General features: G+C 39.8%; 1 protein-coding gene across 1 annotated transcript in view; it reads left to right on the forward strand.

Annotated features, from left to right (window-relative positions):
* Positions 1 to 410: 410 nt before the first annotated feature.
* cfap299 (cilia and flagella associated protein 299) overlaps positions 411 to 22459 on the forward strand; it is a gene marked incomplete at both ends in the record, with an annotated part of 113764 nt that continues 91715 nt past the window's right edge. The window contains 2 exons of the mRNA XM_079251192.1: positions 411 to 518; positions 2589 to 2731. Coding sequence (XP_079107318.1) covers positions 411 to 518; positions 2589 to 2731 — 251 coding nt within the window. The remainder of the gene's footprint in view (positions 519 to 2588; positions 2732 to 22459) is intronic.

A 22459-nucleotide genomic window follows, 5' to 3' on the forward strand; every position in this document is an offset into this window, starting at 1 on the left:
TTTTCAGTTTTCTAATCAAGCTGCAGTTTGAAACTCCTGAAATCAACCACCTTAAAAAGCACCAGAACTTTCCTCTTCCTGTTTATTTGGTTTACAAAGCTCATTTGAGCTCTCTGGAGTATATTTAGTTTCTTTTTTGTTTTGTTTTTTAAAGTTGAAATGACTCAATGTATGTAAAGCACATGTGGACATATTTTGCTGTGTGCCTTGTATAATATTTGTTTTTATGATGATTTATTATAATTGTTATAATTAACAACAACAATAATATAATAATAACAGTAATAATTATTTTAATTTATACATTTTTCGTAATAAAAAAGCTCAGCTGACTTCCGTTTCCTGTGACGTACACCCAAACGTAAACAAGGCGGTTGCTATAGCAACGCTATACAACAGAAGAGCAGAAGATGGAGTACGGGACACTTGCTCGTTTCCATGTTTCTCTCACCAAGTTTAAAACCTACCAGGAATATTTAGACTCCAAGGTCACGCCGGAAGATTTATTTTACCTCAAAGTGAGTAACTCTGGGAGAAATAATACATTAAAGCCTCGTTTTTGTTTCCTATGTGTCGTTTTCATCTCCTGCGACTCTACAAAAGAAAAGAAAGAAAAGAAAAACAGGCCAGAATTTCTCCATTTCCTCTAATTTCGGTATATACTGAGCCAGTTAGACATTTTTATGACTTTATTAAACATGGCAGAAGTTGGACTTTTTTAATGTGGAACTCATTACAGCTCCGTTTACGGTTTAATGATGTCCCCTTAAATGTCACAAATAAGCGTTTAATTGTTTTTGTTGCGTTTCATTTAAAATAATAATCATTCGTTGTGGTGTAAACATCCAAACTGTTTGTGGCGCTGATGCATTTGTTGCTGTAGTACCGCAGTTTGCCCGCTAGGTGACAGTAAAACACTGGTCTGACTGGGAAGTTCAAACTGTTGCGTTTGTGGTCTGCTGGGAATGTGGGATGCTATACTCCCTTCGTGTTCTTCTCTTCTGGTTTCTCTTCTTATTTTTTCCCTGTTTTCTTGTCCTTGGGCATTTCATTTCATTTTTACGAGTCATATTTATGTTGATTTCTGATATCCTTGTGCAATATATTTAATCTGCTTTATTTTTTATTTTGGGACCGGTCAACTGTTGATGTGCTCAAACATAAAAGTGTGCATTAATGGAAATTGTCTTAAGGCTTGATTCCTTCATGTTAAAAACTTTTGAGAACAATCCCCCCGAGATAGAGATAGCAGACTCACCTGTACGTCTACTTCAGCATATTTGCTCTGGATTATATTTAAGCTTTATTTAATGACCAGAGGTGTCAAACTCCAGTCTTCGAGGGCCAGCATCCAGCAAGTTTTTGTTGTTTATCGGCACCAACAAACCTCATTCAGATGACATGGATCCCAAAGCTTCTTGTCAACCTGTTCATTCATTTCAGTCAAGTGTGGAGCTAGACTGGAGGACTAGAGTTTTGACACGTGTGATGTAGACCAACTGTGTGAAAAGCTCTAAAACAGGGGTGCCCAATTATGCAACCTTTCTCCAACACACCTGAATGAAATGACTGGATGGTACCACACATATCCAGAGCTAAATTCAGCCATTTGATTCAGGCGTGTTATAGAAAGCTGCAGGATAGAACATCCTGAGGACAGTACTTGAGCGCGCCTGTCCTAAATCATCTGAAATAGACCCTGCGACTGATCTTTCTGTGGTCCAGTAGATGGCACCGTTGCTTACAAGACACGAAACTGCTGCAGCAGCCACTTTGTTTGAACACCTGTGTCCACGGAGAAGAGAACAACTCATATCTGACCTGATAATCAGCTGCAGTCAGTCTCAATCAAACTCAGTCACCCCTGTGTTGGGACACAGCAAAGTCAGCCCAGGTCATGTCACCTCTGCAAGCATGCCGATAAGACCATACTTTTAATAAATCTGTTAATTCTAAACATATTCTTGTCAAGGTTATGTTTATGGTTATATGCTCAGCATATATTAGATCTGACTGGAGTATTAGTCTACATCCCGTCGGGTTGGAAAGCTGCGTTCATGTAGATTTGCTCGATGAGAATTAAAATTAAGACGATGATTTTCAGCGCAATTTTAAGACCGGCACATGTCTGAGACTCATTTCTGGTAAACCACATCAAAGCTGGAGGAAAATATAACTTTTCCTCTCGGGTGCGGACGCAGGCCCAGCTGCTGGGACTTTGGGTAAGTGGACATGTGGCAGAGGCTTTGATCTAACAAGCCATGGGATTTGACAGCGAGATTTGGTTCTGAGATGATGACTTTATGGCTTGGGTTTAATGATGGCAATTCTGCAAAACAGTGATTGGACTAATGTAGCTAATGCATCCCTGTAGACTCTGCACACACGTGCACAGATCTGAGAATAGGCATGAAATCACAAACGTATAAAACTAAAGCTTGTGGGGTTACATAGCACAGCTTCACCTCTGTTGTTTGGGTGCGGTGATGAAATAACTTTAAGTCAAATCTCACTGCTACGTGGTCCAGCCTTCACTGCAAGCCGTGGTGTCTCTCCTTGACCGACTCTTCTTTATTTGTCTCTCGCAGAGCAGGGAGTTGGCCCGCAAGCTGGTGGAACTTGGCCACAAGGGAACGGTCCTGAGCAGGGAGGAATTTGAGGAGAGGAAAGCAGCTGCACAAGCTGCAGAGACTGCAACGAGCAGCGCTTTCTCCAACAGGAGCCGGCCAGTGTGAGTTTACGTTCCACCAAGCCCCTACGCCAAGTCAAAGGTGTTGTCGGCACGACCGAGAGGACAAGCTAACACAAAAAAACAGTCAGATGTGCAAAATTATGGTGTTTTTTTCCACATTCTATATACAAAATTAGTCTGTAAAAATCAGTCATGATACCTTCGTTCAAGGACTTTTACTTTATTTTCTGCCTGTTTTACTTCACCGGTGGCGCTCTCCAGCAGGTGGCGCCTTAAGCAACCATGTCTTCAATCTATAGGGACGTCAAACTCCAGTCCTGCAGGCTTTAGATGTTTTCCCTGCTCCAACACACCTGATTTTAATCAAACAGAACAAACAGCTTGTCAAGTTCTGCTCAATGCCCCGTTCATTTGAATTGGGCGTGTTGAAGAGGGAAAACATCTAAAACCTGGTGGACGTGACCCTCAAAGACTTGAGTTTGTCTTCCCTGATCTACAGAAAGCTGAAAATAAAAAATCCTCACATTGTTGAACAAAACTGATGATGTATTTCCAGCCAGAGGCCTTCTAATATTTCAGTCAGGAGAGATTCTGGCCCTGCAATGGCGACCTGTCCAGGGTGTAACCTGCTGCTCACCCAATGATTCCTGGGACGGACTCCAGCTTCCCACGGCCATGTTCAGACTAAGCTGTTGAGAAAATGGACGGATGAATGAAGGATAGATCCTGCAAAAATATGTTATTTTAAAGAGATGAATCCAGAATTAGACCTTAACGGGTCATCTCCATTGAGGACGATGGGAGTCAGGTCCTGCCACAAGTGGAGGAGTTTAAACATCTCGGGGTCTTGTTCACGAGTGGGGGAAGGATGGAGCGTGAGATCGACCACACCATCTTTACCGGAAATGAACTGGTCACATGACCCTCTATGTCATATATGGAGACAAGTAAAAGAGAAAAAAGTGTTTCCATTACACTTTGGTGATATATTTCTAAATAGAAAAGTCTGAAAGGCCACCTCATAAAAACTTTTTTGCATTATTTGAATTGTTATTTAAATGTAGGGGTTTCCATCACATTGAAATATTGAGGTTTTACACAATTCTAGAGGTGATGGAAACACAGCTGTAGTTCATTCCTCCTTGAGATTTCTGGTTAATATGACGACCTCTTCCAAACAGCCCAGGTGCTGTTCTTTGGTGACGCTAGTCCTGTTTTCAGCGCAGAAGTTCACAAAACTGGAATATTTCCTGTCTTATCCTTTTAAAAATTTTTTATTTTTTTATTTTTTACAAAAGACGGGATAAATGGCAGCTAGCAGTCCGCCAGCTCCTCTTCGTGTGTGAACAAGACTTGTGTTTGAACAAGTGTGAGATTCATAAACAGGCCAAAGGACATGCTGTAGCTGCAGCCTGGAGTTTCCACAGACTGCCCCTCCTGAGGAAGCTGATCACACAGATAATGTTCTCAGTCTCGATAAAGCCATGTGGTTGTGGTATCTTCTTTGATGACAAGCCAGAACAGACAGCTAAACCCCCTGACACACACACACACACACACACACACATATGGTTTTGGAGTATCCAAACATTTACCTGCTAGGTGCTGCATTTGATTGAACTCTCAGATGCTTATCCAAATGTGCAGATGTCTCACCGCTCCTCCTTGAAGCGTTTGTGAACATCAGTGACACTGGTGAAATGGGAGCCTCCACACCTGCAGTTACAGTGATATTAGTCTGCAAAGCCTTTCATCTTGTCCCAACAGGATCTGGGGAATCGCTGTACTGGAACATTTGGGGATGTTATATACACACAAGTGTGTTCTGTTTCCAAGATCTACATCCATGCAGCTTTTTTAAGAGGCGCTGTGGCCATGTTTGCAAGATCCTCAGTGTTTCTGAAACAAAATTAGATATTCCACATTCCACATTGACAACATTAAGTTAGGTTGAGTTTTTAAAAGGGATATTTTGCTTTAAGTGGTGGGGTTTATCTGGTGAAGCTCACACCACTTTTATTAAATCGGAGCCATTTAAACGTGAGATATTGTCTTTTTGTGATGAATTTGACAGAGTTCATGTGGAAAAACAGCTGACTGTGCCAGGATTAAAACACACCTGCAGGTTATTTATTGCTAAACTATCCGTGACTAAAAATGGCATTTTAAATGTGCTATTATCCATTATTTCCATCTGTGCTCTCCAGTGGACAGAAGCAAACCTCTGCTAGCATTTGGCAGAAGTTGGACACTGTTATCTAGATCTGAACGGACTGCAGGAGGTGTGTTTTATAAAACCTGATTAACAGAAAATTAATGCTGCATTTTCATGTTTAATTTCACAGCTTTTCTTCTTTAAAGCAGAATAACCGTGTGGCTGCTGTGTTGTGCCAGACTAATTAGACTCACAGAGGGTGGGGGGCCTCCAGTGGTCTTAAGATTCCCTACGACTGCTTTACTTTCAAGTTTGGTTGCTGCTGGATTGTAATTATTGATGCTGAACCTGTCAATGGGGACACTCACTGTTAGAGATCCCACCTCCACCAAGCAGCTCATTTCCAGTCAATGTTCTGGTCCTACATCCATCTTATATGGATCCACGATCAGATTCCAGATGGATAATGAATCCACTCCATGTGTCTGTTGCAGTGATGAGAAGTTGTTCCCATTCTGGATGGTGGTATCCAGAACGTTGTTCCCGTTCTGGATGGTGGTATCCAGAACGTTGTTCCCGTTCTGGATGGTGGTATCCAGAACGTTGTTCCCATTCTGGATGGTGGTATCCAGAATCTTGTTTTTATTCTGGATGGTAGTATCCAGAACGTTGTTCCCATTCTGGATGGTGGTATCCAGAACGTTGTTCCCGTTCTGGATGGTGGTATCCAGAACGTTGTTCCCATTCTGGATGGTGGTATCCAGAATCTTTTTTTATTCTGGATGGTAGTATCCAGAACGTTGTTCCCATTCTGGATGGTGGTATCCAGAATATTGTTCCCATTCTGGATGGTGGTATCCAGAATATTGTTCCCATTCTGGATGGTGGTATCCAGAATCTTGTTTTTATTCTGGATGGTAGTATCCAGAACGTTGTTCCCATTCTGGATGGTGGTATCCAGAATATTGTTCCCATTCTGGATGGTGGTATCCAGAATATTGTTCCCATTCTGGATGGTGGTATCCAGAATATTGTTCCCATTCTGGATGGTGGTATCCAGAATATTGTTCCCATTCTGGATGGTGGTATCCAGAATATTGTTCCCATTGTGGATGGTAGTATCCAGAATCTTGTTTTTATTCTGGATGGTAGTATCTACAATGTTGCCAGGATCTATCTTTCATGTCTTGGAAAACCTGTTGGGAACTTTTCTTGGATTTTTTCTGAAAGTGATCCTACGCAATGAGGAAGAATCCTTCATAACTCCTCTGGATCCAGAAGCTGATCTGGATCACTCCCAGCATTTAATGGTTTCTGAGTTAGACCAGGACCCATTCTCAGAAACCCAAAATGAAAATCTGTTAAGTAGTTTTATGTAAAGTTGTGAACCAACAGCAGCAAAAAGATAAATGGCAGCAAAAACATAACCTTCACCGCCTCCTCGGCAGAGGTAATAAAGGATTCTTTTGATTTTGCCATTTTGAACCAATTAATAACTTTCATTATAGATTTTTGACACTTTTCAAAGACTGCCAAAATGGCCAGTTTGACCTGTCTAAACTGCGTTTCTAATTTGACTTCCAGCGTAACCCAATGACCTACTGTCACGGTGACGGTGGTGTTATTGTGAAAATACAGGTTCTCGGTATGTAAAGTACCTCCTGCAACATGGCTGAGCACAGTCATGACAATGTCATGACAGATGAATATGGCTGCAAAAACCTGCAGCAGAAACGAAAATCATCCAGAGAATTAAACCATCCATCCATTTGTATAAAGAAAAGCAATCATTTGGAATAAGAAGCTGTTATATTTTTATGCATCTGTTCCTCTCCAGTAAGTCAGGATCTTTGTTTCTAAGCCACATTTTCCCCCTGAAGACATTTGCACCTGCATACTTAGTCCTCCCGCTGCACTGGGCAGCCATGCTGTTTTGGGAATGCCTTTGCCTCCTCTGTGGGCCTTAATCTATGTCTCCCAAGGCACGTCTTTTTTCACAGCTCTGTCACTGCTCTGTGTTTTTTTTCTCCCCCTTCCTTTCTCTTCTTTTCAGCCTCACTGTGCTCTTAGAGACCTTTAGTGCCTGCAGGTGTATAAATAGAGCTGTTTTCAATTAAGGGCTAACCTCGCCTATAGCGTGCATCTGATCAATGAATGCCCCTGCACCTGTGGTAATAAAATACCCAGGGAGTGGAGATAGTGCAGTGAATGCTAATCAGATGTTGCCCTGTCTCATTTTTGTAGGACAACTTGCTTCTTGTGACAGCTTGGCTGTGAAAGGGGGCAAAGAGGAGGACTTGGAAAGGGGGGGTGGTTTGCCAGCACATCACAAAAAAAAAAGCAAACAAAAGACCTGGCGCTCTCATCAGACATAAGTGTAATTCAATACATGATTGAAAACGGAAACTTGGATGAATGGGATGCTTAGTCAGTTGTGTAGTTGTTTGGTTAGGGGGTTGTCAGAATCCAGGACTTGTTTCAGAAAAGCTGCTTCCAGTACTGCTGGGTTCAGTTTAAAATACCTGGATTCATCAAAACTTCTTCTTGTTTAAGACTTAATCACAGCTGGACACATAACTTGTTCTTTTTATTTATTTAATATTTTTGAACATTTAACCTGCCTGATCAGACAAATCCAACCTTATACGACCAATTCGCAGATCACACAACGTGGTTCTCGATTTACGTTAGTTTGACTTTACAACGCTCATTAAATATTAGGACTGTGACAATATGCTTTTTTCCCGATTTGAGTCGATTCCGATTTTTTGGGTGCCGATTCGATTTAATTGAATTAATTCTCATAATTCTTCAATAAAAAATGTATAAAACATTTTTTTTGCCCGTCATTTTTCTTGATTTCAATTAAGAATAAACCCAGTAGCCAGACCATCATTCTGCTGCTATAATGCCCAAGGAAACAAGTAAAAAGATGAATTAAAAAAATGACAAATTTTATAATGGATTATTTTTATTTATATTGAAAAAAAAAGGTTTTAAAATTGTGAACCAAAAAATCCTGATTTTTGATTTTTCGATTCGATTTTCCCACCCCGATTAAATACTGTATATAAATACTGCAGCGTCAGCTCTAGAAATGCACATGATAGATGTCATCGAACAAGTCTCTGAGGCGGAGTTTTAAGGTCAGAAAGCTACATGATGGGTCTTTAACATCCCCTGCTGAGGCGTGTTTGACAGCTCCATCCAAACCCTGGAATTTCCAGCGTGTTCGCAGCGTGTGGTTTACAACCAGCAAAATGTTGTAAACTGAAGAGTGGAGATGCTGCAACGACCCAGTCCAGGTCCAGACCACAAGATGAATCCTGGAACTGTAAAAGAGCATTAATGCTTAAAATTTAAACGTTAGCGGTGTTGGTCTGCAGCTGATCACATGACTAAGTCAGCACATGGAGTCTGAGTTACAAACAGGCTGCAGAAGATCAACATGGATAACAGGGACAGCTGAAGCTTCCATCAGCGTCATATGAAACATGCATGGGTCGCATCAACAGAACTGACCCTGCAGACATGTTGCACGTAGACTCATGCATGCTGCCAGTGGTTCTTTGTTCTCACACTTGGTGTTCATCTCATGTTTTCTTTGACTTTTCAGTGATTTGAAAGGCGTACTTCCTTTCTTCCAAGGTTGTAAATATATATTTATTGAAAACAAATGCAACATTTGATATAAAGTCAGAGAAAATAAGAAGGATCAGGGCAGCAGTGCTGAGGCCTCTGTTTCCTCTCCGCTCTGCCTCTGGCTTGGACCCAGAAGTCCGTGTCAGCACATGTCCTGACCTCGCGTGCTCACTACGTTGCTGCGAGGTTTCCATCAGGCTCCCCGCGATCTCCCCGCAGCTCAAGCCACAGCCATGCTCATTGTCCATTGTGCTGCTACGTTTTTACAGTCCGCCTCAAGAATTCTCCGCTCTCTAACTCTCTACTCTATATTAAAAGCGAGCTATCACTTGCAGTGCCAAGTAAAACCGGTGCCACGAACATGCAGAGTGAATACATTTCTCTTGGGGTCCAAGCTCCAGATGCTCAGCAAAAATAAGATTGTGGATGTGACTGACATGAGAAGGCTCACAAAGCTGTTTCCAGACTCATTTTTAGCAAGCCAAACCCCACGCTCCACGACTGCTGCTCTGGTGAGGGCCCTTGGGCAACGAGGTTTTGCAGTCTCTATTACATGTGCTGTCAAGCCAATTGCCTTCTTTGCACTTTGTGATTTTGGACAGGCGTGTAAATTTGGAGCTCTCCCCTGCAAGCACTGTCCAGGGACACACATCCTGTCAGGCTTCGGCTCGCCACCACATCCGTCCGTGCGACGCACACATCAAGACACACGCTGGCGCACCAAGACAGTAAATAGCAAACTGGATGATATCTTACAAGACATTTCCATATTTCATGTTAATGACTTGATTGAGAAACATCTGTCCTCACTTACAGGCTACATGCAACCCCCCCCCCCCCCTCAAAAAAAGAAAATACTGTGACCGTTTTTGACCAAATGATGAATCTTTACTCATTCACAGTTTCTGGAGCTTTCAAACAAAGTTCAGTCACGCTGAAAGCTCTCAAGTGTGGTCTAGCGGATTGAATTCTGCATGTTTTACATGCAAGACAAAGCAACATGTTTGTTAGGATGTGTTCACGGTAATCTGATTTTTTAGTCTCTTAATCCTGAGTTTTGTTTTTAACTTAAAACATTTGTTGCTCTGGATATTAACAGGTTAAAGCCTAAAAAGAACATTTTCACGAAAGACTTTACTCTGTGTAGCTTCCAATACCCTCTTGTACCCCCACTATTTACCCTTCAACCTTGCAGGATGATCACTTCCCTATGTTTAATATCTAGTATTATGTGCAATACAGACCAGTGATCAGTTACTGTACTCTCATGTATTTATAGGTCTCTTTTTTTTAAGTATTATGCCTGTTAAACCTGGGAAGCAGGTATTAAATATATGCCATCTCGTGTATCTGTAACCCTGGGAAGCCAGAAACTCAGTCTCATAAAAATGTAAAATGTTTTAACAGAAGTGGATTTATTGAAAGGGATCAGGAAGAATGGAGATTGATAAAGAGCAGTCTGGTCACAAGGGGCAAAACCAATCGAACATCAGTCCAACATCCAACAGAGAGTGGTCAAGGGAACGGGCAATGGTCATACAGACAGGCAGGGATCAGGAGACTAAGACAAAGGGAGGGTAGGCAAGAATCGAGTCAGTGTTTAGATAATCATATGGTGAGAAATAACTCGACTGGACCATGTCAAACAGCTGGATCTCAGCTAGACACAGTGCTGTTAGCTAGCTGACTGGAGAGGGTTTAAGTAGGGCAAAGCAGGTGAGAAGAGGAAGCAATCAGGGAAGCCCAGGTGGAACAAATGAACTTGATTAAGGAAGTAATCAGCAGAGGCCTGGCAGAGCATCAACCATGGAGGTTTCTCTGGAAAATGGTTGGTGAGTTTGGATGAAAAGCAAAAAAAGAAGAAAAATGTTTAATTTATTGATTCTTTTTCTTAAAAGAGGCCATATTGTCATATTTTTAGATGTTGATTTAGCAAGCCTGTTATGCTTCTTTTTATTTTTACATGAGCTACATTTATTTAAGGCAAAATTTGAAGTAAAAACCGTTTGCTGTATTTTTTATATTAAAAAAGAAAATGAACATGTTTAAGAAGACAATGCACGGTTCTGCGCTGCCATCGTTGGCTACGTGTGCTGCAATCGCTGATTAAAGGGTTTTACAGGACAGACTCAGAGTCACTGCTAAGAAAACCAGGATGACACCAGATTTCTTCTATTTGAACCATCATCAGATAGAAATATTCAGGAAATTAATGAGACAAAGGAGGAAACGGATTGGAGACGACAGGCAGCAAAAGACTTTTAACCAGAAAGCCCAACATTCATGTTAATACAAGGAGCTGGCGCGGGAACTCGGGATAACATTTGACAGATTAGATCTGAAGTGTGACTTGTTAGCTGCATTTCCATTACATTTGTCGCAAAATAAAAGCAATATTTCTAAGTTTCAACAAACAACAATTGCAATTTGCAGCCTCCGTTCTGGTAAAATCTCATTTGGTAGCCGTTTTGTTGGAGTTTTCTACTTGCTGTGGACAATTTGCTACAACTTTTCATTGCTTTTCTCCCTCATTTGCTTTTCTAAAACTCTGAAATTTGCTGCCGTTTGTTCCATGCAGGCCATCTTTACTGGGAAATGAACTGGTCACAAACACCCACTTCACATCCAGGGAAACGTAAATGCAAAAAAAAAAAAAATGTTTCCATTACACTTTTCTGTATCAAAATGTCAGAAAAACCACCTCATGAGAGCGTAAAAACTTTTTAGAGATATTTTACTTTTTTCTTATGAAACGTTGATGTTTCCATCAGTGTTTTTTTTTAATTGTGATATTTAGGTTTTTACAAAGCTGTTAAAAGTGAAGCCTCTGTGGAAGTTCATAAAACTGCAGTTCCCCCTTCATCCACTAGGGGCTGCAAAACAAAGCAAATCCCCATAGACTCCCATGTTAAAAAGACCAACTTCACAGCAGAAGTAAACATGTTCACAGCAGAAATAAACATGTTTACAGCAGAAATAAACATGTTTACAGCCAGGTATTAAAATCCATTTTAGGTTTAATAGGTCAGGTTTACCTTCATGACAACTGTGGGGGGAGTGAACTTTTTTCTAACTCGCCCGTTTAAAAGTAATTTAATCTCAAAATTCGGCATGTTTAGGGGCGTGTCCTTTTGATTGACAGGTACCCGATTTCCCACTTCAAGTCAGAAGAACGTAGAACAACCGCGGTTTTTAGCCAGTTAACAATGTGACTTAGCTTTAGCCCGCTTACCTCCGTTAGCTGGTTAGCTCCTGTTATCTCCGGTTTAGTTGGATAGCTCTTAGCTACAGGCAGGTCTGAGATCACTTGATGTCAATCATCCACCATGATGCTCACAGCCCCCCTCCCAGCTCCACCTCTTTGACCATATTTGTATTTTCCGGGCGAGACGAAACGCATGCCCCTGCCAAGATGGTGATGGTAGGAACCGCCCACCGAGCTTCAATTCAGCTCTTCAGAAACCTACGGGCGACGTCATGGAGGCTACGTCCATCTTTTTAGATACAGTTTATGGTTTTTCCACAAATCGTGGTGTAACAGAAACACACTTATTCTTGGTAATGCAGAGCAGATCTGCAAATTAAATCCGGTTTTTGCTGTTTCATACACGCTAAACAGTCCAGTTCAGTTCAGATGGCGTTGTTGAAAGGAAACCAGTGTTCCTTTGAAATTAGCATTGCTGCACTGACTGTGCTCTAGCTCCTGTAGAGGAAGTTCAAACCCCCTCATGCACACTGTTGGATGTATTTAATTTTGGCCACTGCTCAATATTTTACTTTCTACTGAAGTTTTAATGTGAAATTTTGGAAAAGAAAGTCGATTTCAGTCTCCTGAATAGCTGCACAGGCGTAAACCCATAAATAAGAACTAGACCTGCGAGAACACTGTTAAGGAAATTCTTCACTAATCAGCAACTGAAATGGGTTGAAAAATACTTTTAAATGATTTCATATGTGTTGCGTTGGATTACAATGTAAGCTAATGAACTGATGAAGAAAAAACCACATTGCTGACATGTGCACAACAGAAATTCTCTCTGAGATGGGAGCATGTGCTCCTATTTTAGGGCTTGTGTTGGAATGGGTTTTCTTTTTCCTAAACTTTTGAAGTTTTGGAGCTTTGTTCAAATCTGGACTTCAGACATGATTTCTATACATGAATTAGTCTTTTTGATCTCATACCCTTTCTGCTTGTGTTTGGGGACCCTACCTGCATCTAGATAGACAGGATTCACTGCATGAAAGATATGACAATAATTTCTTTGATTCTTGTGTACTTTTCAAGCTGGCAATGTATGACATCCCACCTTCACAGCCTCTAAAAGCCAAGGTGGCCCTGCTACACCAAGAAAACTCAGGTAGAATATCATGTAGAGCACATGTGTAACTGATACATTCAGCTCATTGTAATCAAAGGTGACAGAGGATTTTATAAAAAGCCCAAAATAAAGTAAATTGTCATGCTGAGTGGAATTTCCCTTGACGTCCACCAGCCCAAAATAATATTTTTCATAAGATTCTTTTTCCCAGGCACTCTGAGGAAAAATATTCTGGTGCAGTATGTGTTGTTTCTTTAGAAATCACTATTACTGAGAGCTTCCATCTGCGATACTGTCGAAGCAGCAGGATTATAAAAGCTTCAATCTGTTAATCTGCAGAACAAAATTAGAAATTATTCAGAAGTTCAACATCTGGTCCCTGTCATGCAATAAGAACCTGAACAAAAGGAGGGGGGAAAAAAACACCTCCGTCTTTCAGTTGTTGGATATTTATTTGCAAAACACTATAAATTAAGTAGGAATGTGAACCAATCATTCCTCAAAGAAGCTTTTAATGGCATTTCATTAATTATTCCAGGCGCTATTAGCTGTTAGAACTCTTTACACGTGTGATACAGGATGGATTTGGTTGTCAAGTATGGCGAAACTGCACATAAAAAGGGGGCTCAGAGCAAATTCTCATCCGATATGTTTAATCACAGTTCCTCCTTTCAGTTGATGCATTGGCTTCAGCTGAAGAAAAGAAAATGGCCTCTACATTGTTAGCTCAGGTACAATCTTTGGTCATAATAAAGCAACAACAGTTAACTTTATGAGCACAAAACTCTGAGACTGACCGACATTCCTGATGTGTGTTGCTTGAAAGTGAGTTTTCTCACAGTTTTAATTTTCCTTTTCACTGTCGCCCAGTGCATGCTCAGTATGAAGAAAAGTCAATGTTGATCCGTTGGTCTTTCATGGATAGGCTGTATTTTACATCTTGAATGAACCGATTTTCTTATAAATTGGATTTATGTTTATTGGATCACAATAAATGGGACTGAATTGGTTATCTGTAAAGATGACTTTTGTGAATTTGTGAATCTGCACAATTTCAGAAGAAATAAGAAAAAAAAAAAGAGAAAATGGAAGGCGGTTCAATTCACAGGTTTCACTGACTTCACGATTTTCCTTTGGCCGCCATCTTAAGGATCTGATGCCATCAACTGTTAAAGGAAAAAATGGTGCATCTCTGGTGGAGAAAAAAAGCTCTGTTTAAAAACTAAAAACAGTATTTTAGAGTTTACACCATATGATATATAAAATCTGCATTTTCAGACTGGCTCAGTCGTTGTTCACTACGTTACCAGCTTCTGAGGCAGTTAAAACTGTGAGAAAAGTTACGTTTGCCATCTCTTTTCTCTAGCTAAATGTTTATTTACAAGTTTGTTTACAATGCAAAAAAACAGCCATAAAATGTAGCGGAGGGGGCATTTATTTATTTATTTTTTATTGTTTGATTATCATCATACCTCTCAAGTTCTGCATTTGAAAATCAAGGGAATTCTCTGGCACTCACCATGAAATTAAATTTTTAAAGTTTACGAGAAAATATAACCTGGAAAAGATGTCTGGTCTGTTTTGGCCAGAAAACAGGGTGCTAGATGGGTATGAATATAACTGATGTGAAAAGATCTAGATAATCTGATAAAATCCTGAATATCTGATACAGAACGTAATCAAAATGGATGATTCGGCTGGATGAATCGGATGATTCTTTGTATTCTCGCCAGCCCAGTCCGGTCTCAGAACAATCCTAAAGATGGCGCCGTTGAAACACAGTGACATCACATGAAACCCATGAATATCAGGCTGACTTTTACTGGCTGGAGAAATTTCAGGGAAGAGACAGGACGCAAGATGGATGCTTAATTAGCTGTTGTTAGGGGGTCCCAAAGTGTGAGAACCTGACAAAATTCAACGTTGTGGCTTTGAAAGAAAAATCTCGATTTTTATTTTCTCTTTTTTTTTTTTTTATCTGACAGTCTGTTAATATAAACACTTAGTTTAATTGATAAGTACATTAAGATCGCATCTTTCCGTTCTGTTGTGTGGGAGGCGTTTTTGTAGAGGCATCATCTAACTTAGCATGAACTTCCAAACTGGTCTATTGGAAACAAACACCATTTCTGAATAAAGATCATGTTGGATTGTGCAGTTAGGTTTGTTTTTTTTTTTTTTTTACATTTTGCATTAGGCGCCCAAAACATTTGTTTCAGACATTTGGATATTACCATCGGGGAGGTTATTCAAGAAAAAAAAAAAAAAACAAGCAAGAAGTATAAAAGGATGAATTCCTGAACATGTTTGCTGTGTTTAGATGGTGTAACTATTACTGTGACTGAATTGTTTAAAAACATCATTTTCGGCAAATAGCCCAGGAAAAAGGCCTCTGGGCTTTCGATATGCTCTGCACTGGTGTGTTTATCCGTGTGTAAACACACTTGGATGTCTTCATGCAACAACAGCTGTTCTACCCCCAACATAGCCGGACAAAGCATCAACTCCATGACCAAGTAGACGAGCAAGTACTGTAAGATTTTCAGCCTCCCTTCTGCTTGTGCTGACATTTCCGTGCTGTAGTTTTACTTTGTGAAATGAGTAGGCGCATCGGGGAGGTATTTGTTTCAAGATATCAGTTCTTTATTACTACTGCTGCTCTGTTATTTTAGGTTTTCGTGTTTCTGCCATCATTTGATCGCATTGACTAGAAGCCTTTGTATTATTTGTCACATTTAACGCTCTATGGCTCAATGTGACATTCTGAGACATTTTGCATCACTTCATTGTAAAAACTTTGCTTGAATAACACAATCTGATCAATGGTACACTTGGGTTAAACAGATACCAGGAATCAATAGACAATATCACATGGTAATAAATAGTAACCCCCCAAAACGTCACACTTTTAGGTGTTCAAATGGACTCAAAAGTAAAACACACAAATATTTAACGACCCATCATTGTCTTGGTCATTAGGTTGGTTTTTGAGGCTGATGCATCCTTTCTTTTGTCCAGTCTTGCACATCAAATGAAACAATCCAATCCCATAAGAGTTAATTAAATGCCTACCGTGATACGCTGCACATAGTCTTGCAGTTTCACAATTAAGATGCTCAAAAGATTTTTCCTTTCCTGTTCCTCTCTGGAATGCACCTTTGTGTCATTACTTGGTGGCGTTGCCAGAAAGACCTCCATATATTTGATACTTAGCTGGTGTCGTCCCATGAGAACCAGATTCGTCTGGTTATGGTAAAGTGATGATTGATTCGTTAAAACTAGAAGAAAAGATTGGTTAAAAAGCTGAGGAGCCACAGGGACTGGTTGGACAGCACGTCATCCGGCCAACTGCAGATACCAATTCTTTATACACATATTCTGCTAAATAGCACAAACGAACCCATCCAGTCCTCGGATTAAACCAGTGACAGTGATGCTAACTGTCTGTCTTTGTTAAAACTGGTACTGTTGTATTAGCACAAACTTACTAATGAGGTAGAGGAATGGCAGAAAGCATTAGTATGTGGACTTTTTAGTGAGAGATCACTAAGTCAGGACTTGTCCTGCTCAGTTTTTCACAATACTTTTCACATTTGCTGTTCCTTAGGTCTACCTCATTCACCTGTGAACAGCTTGAGGTGAGGAGTAAAGAGTGTGTGGTTGAGGTTAGAAAGGGTGTGTATGGTTGCATCTAGCTGTTACAAAACACATCTGTGTTGTGAGGAAAAGTATACATTGTTACAGGGGCCACATGGTGCTGTGGTGGAGAGCAGTGTTGCCTCACAGCAAGAAGGTTCCTGGTTTGAATCTCAGCTGGGGTCTTTCTGTTTGGAGTTAGCTTGTTCTCCTCATGCATGTGTGATTCTCTTCTGGTACTCTGAATTCCCCTCACAGTTCAAACGCATACACATTAGGTTAATTTAGGGGTGCCCAAGTCTAATCCTCCAATATTTAGATGCATTTCTTCTCTAACACAACTGAATGAAATGGCTGAATTCCTCTTCTGCATGTCGCACAGGTCCAGTAACGAGCCTTTTATTAGATTCAGGTGTCAGACAAGGGTTGCATCTAAAAGTTGCAGGATGGTAGATCTTGAGGATCAAACTTGGGCAACCCGGTAAATTTGGTGATTCTAAAAGGACGATGGCTTGACAGCGTGACCAGGAAGTACCGAGTCTGATAGCAGCAAGTTTAATATCTGTCATGTCTTATTGTTTCATATGTTTTCAAAGTTCCACATTCCTGTTTTCTTGTAGTTTTTCCATTTAGTTCTGTTGTCTTGTTACCTGTGTTGCCTTTGTTCCTGTTAGATTCACCTGGTCTCGTTAGTTTATTCATTACACCTGTGTCTTGTTTGGTTTCTGTCTGTATTTGTAGCCCTCGGCTTTAGTTCTGTTTGGTTCGTTGTGTTTACTTCTGTTATCCTCCTGCGTCTGCTTGCCTTCAGTTTTCTTTTTTGGACTAAATGTCCTTACTCTGCATCTCTGGTTCCCGTCTCTGCATGTTGGGTTCACACCTTCACCAAACCGTGATAACATGTAGGCTTCCTGTGATCCTATTGGTTTAAATGGGTACAGAAGCTGAAGAAATGGATAAAAAAAATTGTTCAGTTTCAATTAATTTTAGCTTTAGTGTCTGTTCACCAGTCATCTTAAGGCCCCTTTACATACAGTTCAATTTTATATAAATAATTTGTTTAATTATAAAACACTTTAGTCCAAATTATTCCAGTTACCATTAGCTGTGTTTATATAAGCTAACAGAGAGAAGTACCAAGATTAGTAACCCAGTTGCATCAAATCTTCTCTTCGATTCAATTTACCATCCTGAACAAGCACGAGGTGAGAGGTGGAAAAGAAAAAAGTCCCTTTTAACAGGTAGCAGAACTGAAATGTGCCACGATCGTTCGGGGATGGAGAGGACAGGAACGAGCATTTAACAGCCAGGGAGGGGAAAAAAAAAAGTTAATGACAACAGCTGTTTCATTTTACTTTGCAAAATAGAATCGACTAAACACAATTGCCACTCGCGGGTGTTTTTACTGAATGGTGTTTAGTGCATAAACCATAATTCTTTAACCCCCCGTCCGACATTACTCCACTTTTCAAAGCCCTTCTCCCTCGTCTCTCTTACTGGTTCCTTTTGAAACTCTAAATTTTGCTGTTTGCTATCAAGGCTAACATTTTCTTCTTTAATCATTAGTAATGTATTTCGGTCTCTTCCTCCATCCGTACACAATGTGACATCTGTACTTTAAATTCACATGACCCACTAGGTCCCATTTACATGGCTTGTAAAAACACTTTTTAGAGATATTTAAATGGTATTTTCTAAATGTAAGTTTTCAAAAACCATTTTTATCGTGATATTTTAGTTTTGCACAATTAGAAGTATATTACTATATAGCACAATTCAACAACATGGTAATTCAAAGTGCTTTACAGAGACAAAAAAACATTAGAAAATAAGAAATAATTTAAAATGGAAACATGAAGGCAAGGAAAAAGAAAAAACATTAAATACAGGAACATGCAGATGTGGACTTGAAATGAACTTAAATTATCTTAATAAAAACTACTGAAATGCAGCTGAGAACAGGAGGGTCTTTAACCTTGATTTAAATAGTGTTTCAGCTGATCTGAGGCTTTCTGGGACTTTGTTCCAGACATGAGGATCATAGAAGCTGAATGCAGCTTCTCCATGTCTGGTTCTGACTCTAGGAACTGATTAAAAAAAATCTGATCCAGATGACCTGAGGGGTCTGGTAGGTTCATAATGGGATAGGAGGTCTCTTATGTACTTTGGTCCTAAACCATCCAGAGCTTTATAGACCAGCAGCAGAACGTTTAAAGTCTGTCCTCTGGCAGACAGGCAGACAGTGTCAAGACCTCAGAACTGGACTGATGTGGTCCACTTTCTTGGTTTTAGTGGACTAGAGCAGCAGCAAAGCCTGAAGACCTGGACTTACATCACTAAGACGTTGTTCGCGGATGTCTACGGTCACTTTCCATCTAGTTTTTAAACCAATCAATCCATTTTTCACCATGCATGCATTATCTATACCAGTGGTTCCCTAACGGTGTGCCATGAGTCAAGTGCAGGTGTGCCCTGTGATATTGTAACAATTCATTGCAGTTACTTTTATCATAATAGATAATCTACCATATTGCTGCCTAGCTAGCATTTAATTGATAATACAGGTGCAAACTACAAACAAAATGCAATAGAAAAATAAATCTTAAAGAGATCTACCAATTGGGCTGATAACGTATATGCACTGCTGGGAATTATATGACTGTGACACATTCATCCTGAAAGCAAAAGGGAAAATGGAGCGCTTTCTTGTACGGAGCAAACTATCAACCATCCGTGCCGACTCAGAGATGGAAGACAACATTTTATTTGGCATTAGTAAATAATGATGACAGATATTTTACATGATACAAGTGATTACATGTGTTCTTAAGGGGCTTTTTGGCACAAGAAGTGTGCCTTGACATTTTTACTTGTCACCTAGTGTGCCTTGAGCACAAAAAGTTTGGGAACCACTGATCTACACAACTCATAATGCATGATTTAGAGCACCATTCCAAGTTGCACCATTCAGGTTATTTACAGAAATATACATGACTGCTATGAGCTTTTCAGACTAGCTGAACATCATATTATTATTTAAAACTGATTATTTTTTACCTGATTGCCCTAAATAGTCAGCTGTGTTGCATGTCAGACTGCTGTGTACTGTTTGACATCTGATCTTCCAGCACATTTAAGCTTGTTATTTCAACTGGCCTTCCTGGATAATCTTTCATTGTCTCATTCATGCTCAACCACACACCACCAACTCAGCCCCTGGTATTGTTTTAGTGCAGACCTGTTTTCAGTCTGAATCCCACAAACAAACAAGAAAAAAAGCAAGTTGAGTGACCTTTAAAAAAGCAACACATCCAGCTGCAAAGCTCATCTAACAGGTTGGGTTGTTGTGTGAATCTACTATGAGGGTAATTCAAGGTAGAATCCTAACTTTAATGAAGTTAGAATAAATATTAAGATTTATTCATGTCTGTTCTGAAATATCTCCTTCTGAAAATGTGAAAGCATCTTGTGTACAAAAGTTGCCTCAACTTTTTTTTTTTTTTTTTTTTGCGTGAGTTGATCTTAATATTTATTTATTTTAAATTGGATTTTAAAGCCAAATGTAAAAAAATGTTTTTCCATTTGGATGCCTTGTTAAATGGTTTTTAAATTAGATTCAGATCATATAGCCAAATTTTTCACAAGGCGGTGTTTAAAGACACATTATGTAACTTTCTGACTCTTAAGACTTGTTCAATGACACAGTAGTGGCGTTTCCATAATATTTTTCACAAAACAAAAGTGATATTTGTGAATTTCAACAAACAATTGTGATTTGCAGGTGTTTCCATTAGTGTTTAGCGCATTAGCCTCAAGTCTTGTAAAATCTTGTTACTCTTGCGAGATTTTACGAAAAGAGCAGTTTATGTAAAGTAGGCACATAAAGTTATTTTGAGGATTTCTACTTGTTGCGGAAAATTTGCTACGGATTTTCAAAACTTTTTCCCTCCATTTTCTTTTCTAAAACACTAAAATTTGCTGTTTGTTTCGCACCACGCCATCTTTACCGGAAATGATTTGGTCAGGACCTCTCATGTCATGTCCGGGGACATGTAAATGCAAATAAAGTTTTTCCATTATACTTTTGCTATAAGTTTCTATATCAAAACATCTGAAAAACCACCTCATGAGAGCATAAAAACTCTTCAGCGATATGAGATTTTTTCCGGAATGTATTCCGTTAGCGGTTTTTTTTTTTTTTTTTTTTTTTTTTTTGTGCGATATTTAGTTTCTGTGCATTTCTAGGTGCAACTGAAATGCACCTAGTGACATCTATCATGTGTATTTCTAGAGCCGCTGCAGCCTCGTAGTGTCACGAGGCTAAGAAACCGACACTATTCAACCTTTACATCCTGGATGCAACGTGACGTTGCTGCAGTTTTGCTTCATGGTATAATAAGGAACTGGCTGCTTTGAACACGCAACATCCCTGATTAAAAAAAAACAAATGCAAGAACAAGAAAACAGGAGTAAGATCGTCTTTTGCTGGCTTGGAGAGGTCTAATAGATCAGGTAGGATGCAAGATGGATGCAGAATTAGCCCTTGATAGGTAGCGCATGATGGGAAAATGGTGTATTATTTGTCACATTTAACGCTCTATGACTCAAAGTGACATTCTGAGACATTTTGCATCACTTCATTGTAAAATCTTTGCTTGAATAACACAATCAGATCAGTGGTACACTTGGGTTAAACAGATAGCAGGAAGTAATAGACAATATCACATGGTAATAAATAGTAACCCCCCAAAACGTCACAAAAGTTCTGTAGTGTGTCTTTTAGTTTAGGTTCAAACACAAACCAGAGCCTCTCGGTGAGTTTACTCTAAAAAGCTTTCATATAGATGTCTTACTTATTTTTAAACTTAACTCGCCTGTTTTAAGTGCAGCTTGTTGCGTTTGCATGACCCGCACAGGTATTCCTACGTCCTTCTAGCAAAGAAATGCTTAAAGAAATCCCAAAATCCCAAATGGGGAAAGTTGTCCAAAGGTCAAGGATGCATATAGTGTGATACAAAGGGGAGTATAAATTAGATTTATAATGAATTTGTTTGAATTTATTTTGATGGTTCACAACAAAATTTTGCAGAAGTTTTTTTTACTGATATTTTTAAGCCACATTACTCTTCACCTCTTACCTACTTTTTTCATCTGCTCATTCCACTGCCCACCTGCCTGACCACAATCCAAAAACAAGTCTCTTTAAACACAGAACTTGATCACTGTTAGCTTAATACCCACTCATTAGCCGCTAATAACCATCATTTTTCCCCGAGACTTTTGTTATGCCTCTTAAATGAGGCTTGATAAGAAATTTGTCAGTTGACGGGAAAACTCAAACTCGCAGCGATTCATATGCTTCCCTGAAAAATGGTTCGCTTTCTGTGACTGTGTGCCTCTTCAGCTACTGGATGGGGTAACCCCAGTCATTTGGCTCCTCAGCACCTGTGTTTACTTTGGGGCCTCGGCCTCCGTGACCCAGCAGCAATCTCTCACTCACTCAGAAGATGAAGTGAGGTTTTAGCCTCCACATATGTGCTGATCCCTGCACTTTTACCACCGTGTGATTCCTCTAAGACTTTCATTATACAGCATTATACTGCCAGAGCGACTTGTTTAAATTACAATCCTCTTCCAAATTCTGGTAGATTTCAACATTCAGAACATGATCTCCTGTATTGTGAGGCTAAAAACAGGATTAATCAGTGCTTGTTGTGGCACTTGAGGCTTTTTAAAGTGCTTTTTGGTTGGAAACTGGATTTAAAGTGTTGTTAATGTAGAATATAACTGGACTTGTTTGCTCTTTTGGCAATGCACAAGACGGTACTAGATTTATGATGAAAGAGAAAGATTTATACCAAAGCCACAGGTGTTTTCAGGGAAGCTGGGGATTATTGTTTCCTCTTACATAGCTTGTGCAGATCTAAAGTGGATACTGAACTTCTGTGCAGGTTTCTAGTACAGGACAAATGTTTTATCAAAGTTTTAACCCTTAAACGAGCTGGGAGATTAAAT

Source organism: Telmatherina bonti (assembly GCF_933228915.1).
Source record: "Telmatherina bonti genome assembly, chromosome: 13".
In the NCBI taxonomy this organism is placed as follows: Eukaryota; Metazoa; Chordata; class Actinopteri; order Atheriniformes; family Telmatherinidae; genus Telmatherina; species Telmatherina bonti.